The 7901-nt window shown below is 45.5% G+C and overlaps 1 protein-coding gene across 3 annotated transcripts in view; it reads right to left on the bottom strand.

The window, feature by feature from the left end:
* Positions 1–6215: 6215 nt before the first annotated feature.
* LOC115127161 (trafficking protein particle complex subunit 3) overlaps positions 6216–7901 on the bottom strand; it is a 29073-nt gene continuing 27387 nt past the window's right edge. Inside the window, exons 5-6 of one of the 3 annotated variants that reach the window (XR_010463844.1) lie at positions 7681–7864; positions 7499–7645 (exon numbers count right to left, since the gene is read on the bottom strand). Coding sequence is in view for 2 of the 3 variants with exons in the window: in XM_029656803.2 (XP_029512663.1) it covers positions 7733–7864 (132 nt within the window). In the remaining variant the exon portion in view is untranslated. Of the gene's footprint in view, positions 7105–7498; positions 7646–7680; positions 7865–7901 lie in introns of those variants that run through there. The other 2 variants (XM_029656804.2, XM_029656803.2) reach the window with 2 other exon arrangements.

The raw sequence follows: 7901 nt of genomic DNA, 5'->3' as shown, positions 1-7901 counted from the left end.
GAGAGGAAGAGAGAGAGAGGGAGGAAGAGAGAGGAAGAGAGAGGAAGAGAGAGGAAGAGAGAGAGAGAGGAAGAGAGAGGAAGAGAGAGGAAGAGAGAGAGAGAGAGGAAGAGAGAGAGAGAGGGAGGAAGAGAGAGGAAGAGAGAGAGAGAGGAAGAGAGAGGAAGAGAGAGATAGGAAGAGAGAGAGAGAGAAGAGAGAGAGAGAGGAAGAGAGAGAGAGGGGAAGAGAGAGAGAGGAAGAGAGAGGAAGAGAGAGAGGAAGAGAGAGAGAGGAAGAGAGAGAGGAAGAGAGAGAGAGGAAGAGAGAGAGAGAGGAAGAGAGAGGAAGAGAGAGAGAGAGAGGAAGAGAGAGGAAGAGAGAGAGAGAGAGAGAGAGAGGAAGAGAGAGAGAGAGAGAGAGAGAGAGAGAGAGAAGAGAGAGAGAGAAGAGAGAGAGAGAGAGAGAGAGAGGAAGAGAGAGAGAGGAAGAGAGAGAGAGAGAGAGAGAGAGAGAGGAAGAGAGAGAGAGAGGAAGAGAGAGAGAGAGAGAGAGAGAGGAAGAGAGAGAGAGGAAGAGAGAGAGAGGAAGAGAGAGAGAGAGAGAGAGAGAGAAGAGAGAGAGGAAGAGAGAGAGAGAGAGAGAGGAAGAGAGAGAGAGAGAGAGAGAGAGAGAGAGAGAGAGAGAGAGAGAGGAAGAGAGAGAGAGAGGAAGAGAGAGAGAGAGGATAAAATATAGAGGAATAAAGTGATAAGAGTGGTAAAGAATTAATGGGATTAAACCTGCATGATCATCAAAAGGAAAGTTCTCTCCTTTTCATACAGTCCTCTTTTCATACAGTCCTCTTTTCATACAGTCCTCTTTTCATACAGTCCTTTTCATACAGTCCTCTTTTCATACAGTCCTTTTCATACAGTCCTCTTTTCATACAGTCCTTTTCATACAGAGGAAGAACAAAAGATCGTGAGGAAATTGGAACCAGAGGGATGGCAGCTTAGCAGCGAGCATCCAAAAAGCTGGGAAGAAAGAGAAAGAGGAAAAATAGAAACAACGTATCAGACGGGTTGGCCTCTGCAGCTCTAGCCAAACCATGGCTGTACCGGAGATCACTCCTTATCTTACCTTTGACGCATACTTCAGTCAGACACTGCATGATAACTTGTGATGCGTTTTCATATAACATGCACAGTTTCAATATTCTTTATTCTAACATATGGAGACAAAAAGGCAGCTTCTCAAATGGCACCATATGATATAATTACATATTAGAACATTAAACATATGTCATTTAATAGGATCTCTGTGCACTCTATTCCCTGTACGAAAAAGGATGCCATTTTGGAAGCACACAAAATACCCTTCAAACACTGAACACTATTGAGTTGTTCCTAATCGTGTGACCTGACCAGAACAAACTCAGGGCCCTACATTAGGTCCACCAGGCTTTGAGGCCTGTGGGTTTGGAGTTGGTCTGTATCAGACTGTGGCCAACACTGAGACACATGAATACGGATGAAATCAAACATCATTATCTGCTTTTTTCCATCAAAAATAAATTTGCACAAAAGTCAACATATTTAGTGTTTTTTGATGGACAATCATCTCCGTCTACAAATGTCTCCCATTTTTAAACCATTGACTCAATTGTTAATTTTTAGACACAAAATCTCTCTCTAGCCGACTGGTTGTACCCTTAGTCGCCACAGTAAGATGATGATTCATCTCCCAAAATGCCTTGCAGATTTCTGTGGTTTTTAGAACATAGCTACAGGCGTACGACGAAGCAACGCTTGTTCATAACATATTAATAAGTAAATATGACAAAGAAAACTGGAAAACAGTCTCAGCAATGATTTATTTCTCCCAGAAATAAAGGTGTGGATTCTGTACCATGTGGTTTAGATGAGCAACTCTCTCACTGTTTATTAGAAAAGCTCTGCAGGAAGTTGGTGTACAAAGACAGCCATGTAGAGGGGGCGATTCTTCTTTTAAATCATGTTACCAATGTACAGGGACAGACAGAGACCAGGCATTTCTAACACACAGGCCCATTTGTTTCCTTGAGGCCGAGTTATTGGCCAAATAATGATAATTGGGTGGAAACCCCCCAATTTAGACCGGCCTACTGGCCTAAGGATGGCCAAGGCCATCTGTCAATTGCCTGAACTGCTATTTGGACAGTCGGTCTCTGCCTATGTACTCCAACAGTCAACTCAGACAGTGACATCAGACATGCCTCTTCCCTCCACTTCCCTGCCAACTGTCTGAAATTCTGGGTCTGGGATTCCTTACGGAAACAAGCTGTTCCATGTCTTAGCGCATCCTCTCCTTCCCCGAAACACACAGAGCGTCTTCCGGAATACTATCCATACACTTGTCATCTCCCACCTCCCTCCACTGTCCAGACACGAGACACGCCTCGGAAAAGTCAGGAAAACCAGGGATGCTTCAAGCCTTCCTCACTTGAGAGAATGAGAGAACACTTTCCGTCATGCAAGCATCTGCAGAGTTCCCAGAGCTTGCCTGATATTCCCAGTGTTCCGATATTCCCAAAGGTGGGATCTTTTTCATATCTCTTTCATTTGACTCACCTCACTCTCTTTGGCAAGGCTTGACAGAATGAGAAACAGAGGCAGAGATGAGGAGAGAAATCAAGAGTCATGGAGAAGAGAGACAAAAAGAAGGTGGGATAGACAGGGTGGGATAGACAGGGTAGGATAGACAGGGTGGGATAGACAGGGTAGGATAGGCATGGTGGGATAGACAGGGTGGGATAGACAGGGTGGAATAGACAGGGTGGAATAGACAGGGTGGAATAGACAGGGTGGAATAGATAGGGTGGGATAGACAGGGTGGGATAGACAGGGTGGAATAGACAGGGTGGAATAGACAGGGTGGGATAGACAGGGTGGAATAGACAGGGTGGAATAGATAGGGTGGGATAGACAGGGTGGAATAGACAGGGTGGAATAGACAGGGTGGAATAGATAGGGTGGGATAGACAGGGTGGGATATACAGGGTAGGATAGGCATGGTGGGATAGACAGGGTGGGATAGACAGGGTGGGATAGACAGGGTGGAATAGACAGGGTGTGATAGACAGGGTGGAATAGACAGGGTGGAAAAGACAGGGTGGAATAGACAGGGTGGAATAGACAGGGTGTGATAGACAGGGTGTGATAGACAGGGTGGAATAGACAGGATGGAATAGATAGGGTGGGATAGACAGGGTGGAATAGGCAGGGTGGAATAGACAGGGTGGAATAGACAGGGTGTGATAGACAGGGTGGGATAGACAGGGTGGGATAGACAGGGTGGAATAGACAGGGTGGAATAGATAGGGTGGGATAGACAGGGTGGAATAGACAGGGTGTGATAGACAGGGTGGAAAAGACAGGGTGGAATAGACAGGGTGGAATAGATAGGGTGGAATAGACAGGCTGTGATAGACAGGGTGGAAAAGACAGGGTGGGATAGACAGGGTGGAATAGACAGGGTGGAATAGACAGGGTGTGATAGACAGGGTGGAAAGACAGGGTGGGATAGACAGGGTGGAATAGACAGGGTGGAATAGATAGGGTGTGATAGGCAGGGTGGAATAGACCGGGTGAAATAGACAGGGTGTGATAGACAGGATGGAATAGATAGGGTGGGATAGACAGGGTGGAATAGACAGGATGGAATAGATAGGGTGGGATAGACAGGGTGGAATAGGCAGGGTGGAATAGACAGGGTGGAATAGACAGGGTGGAATAGACAGGGTGTGATAGACAGGGTGGAAAAGACAGGGTGGGATAGACAGGGTGGAATAGACAGGGTGGGATAGACAGGGTGGAATAGATAGGGTGGGATAGATAGGGTGGGATAGACAAGACGTGATAGATATAAAATGGAGGGTGGTGGAGGAAGGATGGGCTATTCAATAATATAGACCAGCACAGTGACATCCATGTGCTAGCGAGGCCTTTTCTGTCATAGCATGTTGTTCTCCATGTGTTTCATATAAAGACCCTATGGAAGTTTAGCCAGTTTAAAGCAGATCGGGGTGCATCGTCTCAGGTCTGCAACATTTTCTGCTTGTTTGTCCGGGGCTGTCATAGTAAAGTTTTATTGAAAAATAGAGTGAGCTACGTGAAGAATTAAGTGTGTAACACGTGAACAAATTGTGTGTGTGGGATATGAATGATGGGGCGTCTCTCTCAATCCTGCATGTGTTTCTCTGTGCTGTTTAACAAGCATAAGACATACAGCCACAGAGACAGAGAGAGAGAGACAGAGAGAGAGAGAGAGAGAGAGAGAGAGAGAGAGAGAGAGAGAGAGAGAGAGAGAGAGAAGGGGGAGATACTCTTATCTCAGATACACAGTTCTTACCCTGAGCTTTACAGACCCTAACGACCAAAGATAAAGTGATGTAACACATCTGATTGTTGCTCGGGTCAGAGAGTGAGGACAGGAGTGTGTGTGCGCTCCTGTGTCCTGAGTGCAAGTCTGTGCTCCTGTGTCCTGAGTGCAAGTCTGTGAGCACGCTCCTGTGTCCTGAGTGCAAGTCTGTGAGCACGATCTTGTGTCCTGAGTGCAAGTCTGTGCTCCTGTGTCCTGAGTGCAAGTCTGTGAGCACGCTCCTGTGTCCTGAGTGCAAGTCTGTGCTCCTGTGTCCTGAGTGCAAGTCTGTGAGCACACTCCTGTGTCCTATGTGTGTGTGTGCTCCTGTGTCTTGAATGTGTGCGCTCTCCTGTGTGTGTGTGTGTGTGTGTGTGTGTGTGTGTGTGTGTGTGTGTGTGTGTGTGTGTGTGTGTGTGTGTGTGTGTGTGTGTGTGTGTGTGTGTTTGAGAATGTGCGTGAATGTGTGTGTACACATGCTCCTAAATTCCTGGGCGCATGTGGAAGAGTGATACAGGTTTTCTCACAGCAACAGTCCACAGTATCCCAGCTGTATATCCCCCTGGTACACGGCTCTAATTCTGCCAAGTGATTTACATGGAACGTCTGCACAAAACCATTTCCTCCCTGCTCGCCATCCAATACACACATTATAGACCTACAAAATGTATATATATGTGGGTGTAAACTGGAGCAAGAGCTCTTCAGAGGACGAGGGGCTTACTTCACACTGACAGTCCTCACAGTGTGTCCACTTTCCACTGTTTATCCTCTCTAACGTCTCCGATTCCAGGCGGGAGAGTGGATATAGGATTTATTTAGTTAGTAATGAAGGACAGCCCCTTCCCTGAAAGTTGGAAAGCACACATTAATTGTATCAAACCTATTTTGAACTATCTACAGTATTTTGGAATATTGTAGAATAAATATCAGTCTTTCTGTCTGTGGGAAGGTTGTTTTACTGTTATCATACATTTCATTTGATTCTCATTATGTGCAGAGTAACCTTCTCACCTACATATTCAAACCTCATCCCTATCTTTCAATAATAATAAAAACCTGAATCAAAGCTATAGGTAAAAGCTGCCTTTATAAGCTTTACCATTAAAATCATAAGCTTTACCATTAAAATCATAAGCTTTACCATTAAAGGGGTTAACAGAAATTGATCTTAGATCAGAGTCTAAGGGGAAACTCTTAAAATGAGAGTGACCTGCAGAGGGAATGTTTTTGGAGTGAGACAGTGTTGGGGAATGCAATGCCCACAGTGACCTCTGGTGGTTTCTGTCAGTATGAACACCACAGAACAATACATTTGTGTGTATGGCCAGCCCTGTGTGCTCTGCTGTGATTGACGAGGTGAGTGATTTGCCTCAACAAGCGATTGTGTTGGTGACTCCTGGATGATGTCAGTTACGGGCAGAATGGACCTCTGGTCTTTAATGACAACTTGCCCTGCTAGCCCTGTCCAAACACCCCGCCCACTCATTCACTCACACACACACCCCTGTTCCAGACAGCCTGTTATTAAGTGGCTGTTCCTAAAACATGGCTGTCAGACACACACACACACACATCCTGACTGTTTCCATGAAGCCTGAACAAACATCTGAGCCTTTAGGTCTGTGTAATTGTTGTTTGACTGGACTAAGCAGCTCCAGAGGAATAACTGCCTCAGTGCACTGGGGAAGGGTGTGACACTTCATTACGTGTGAAGAGACCTGCAGCAGGTTAGCATGGAACACAGATCCTACTATGTACCCTCATGGACGCACACATCCAACATGTGTGTTTTCTACCAGCTTTAGCTGTAATATGTCATTAATAAAACTTAACAGATTGACGTATCAGCCGACTTAAATGAACATACATGTGGCTGTATCTTTTTTTTATTTTAATGCATAGACACAACAAATAAACATATTATACACAGACATTAACAGAACCTCTGATCTTATATTTAAAAAACTAAATGTCAAAACAAAACTTATGTCAAAATCTGGTCCACCGTGTACAACACAATTGACTTGGTAGTGAAACCATCACATCACTTGGTAGTGAAACCATCACATTCCATTCAGTGATCTAAATTGATTAAATGAACAGAATTTAAAATCAAAAACATTTCCATTTGTAATGGGCCAGGAGCTTTTCCTGACTACTTTCACTAGACAAAAAGCCTAGACAATATCTAAGGGACAACGTTTTTCTCAGAAATTAACATATGTGATGAAGTGGCCAAGGAGTGGGGAAAGGTCAGGGGTCATATGAGCAGACAGTAAAGGTCAAGGATCATAGTTCAGCAGAAGTCCTTCCATAAACCAAACGGTGCATCTCAAAGGACAAGTCCTCTCCTTCCCTGAGTTGAACTCTCATCTATCTATCCATTATCTTTACACGGGCAGATGAAGGGAAGGAGACAAGGAGAGGAAGATAGAATATATTTGAGACACGCCCCCAAGGACTTAATTTCCTTGTCTCCATTCTTTCAGTGAAGGGTTACCCAATACCTCTTTCTCGCCCTCTCTCTCCGTACCCCCCTGAGTGACATCAGATTCAGGATGGATGGAGAGCGAGAGGAGAGGTGGAGGTTTCTCTCTCTCACTCACTCTCTGTGTGTTTCTCTCACTCATCCCCGGCCGGTAGGTTCTCTTCCATCCTCTTGATGAACTTCATGCGTATCTCTGTGACATTGTCTCCTCTCAGGGTGTCCTGAGAAAACTTCACATCCACTGCCATCTGCACCTTATAGGGGGAAGAGAGAAGGATATATTAGAAAACTTCACCTCCACTGCCATCTGCACCTTGGGGAGAGAGAGAAGGAGATATTAGAAAACTTCATCTCCACTGCCATCTGCACCTTGGGGAGAGAGAGAAGGAGATATTAGAAAACTTCGCCTCCACTGCCATCTGCACCTTGGGGAGAGAGAGAAGGAGATATTAGAAAACTTCACCTCCACTGCCATCTGCACCTTGGGGAGAGAGAGAAGGAGATATTAGAAAACTTCACCTCCACTGCCATCTGCACCTCCACCTTCACTGCCATCTGCACCTTGGGGAGAGAGAGAAGGAGATATTAGAAAACCATCCACTGCCATCTGCACCTTGGGGAGAGAGAGAGGTATTAGGCCATCTGCACCTTGGGGAGAGAGAGAAGGAGATATTAGAAAACTTCGCCTCCACTGCCATCTGCACCTTGGGGAGAGAGAGAAGGAGATATTAGAAAACTTCACCTCCACTGCCATCTGCACCTTGGGGAGAGAGAGGAGATATTAGAAAACTTCACCTCCACTGCCATCTGATATTATTAGAAAACTTCACCTCCACTGCCATCTGCACCTTGGGGAGAGAGAGAAGGAGATATTAGAAAACTTCACCTCCACTGCCATCTGCACCTTGGGGAGAGAGAGAATGAGATATTAGAAAACTTCACCTCCACTGCCATCTGCACCTTGCGGAGAGAGAAGGAGATATTAGAAAACTTCACCTCCACTGCCATCTGCACCTTGGGGAGAGACAGAGGAGGTATTAGAAATGAAGGG

The sequence above is a fragment of the Oncorhynchus nerka genome, linkage group LG4 (assembly GCF_034236695.1).
Source record: "Oncorhynchus nerka isolate Pitt River linkage group LG4, Oner_Uvic_2.0, whole genome shotgun sequence".
NCBI classification, from domain to species: domain Eukaryota; kingdom Metazoa; phylum Chordata; class Actinopteri; order Salmoniformes; family Salmonidae; genus Oncorhynchus; species Oncorhynchus nerka.
This window is presented reverse-complemented; position numbering and strand designations above follow the sequence as displayed.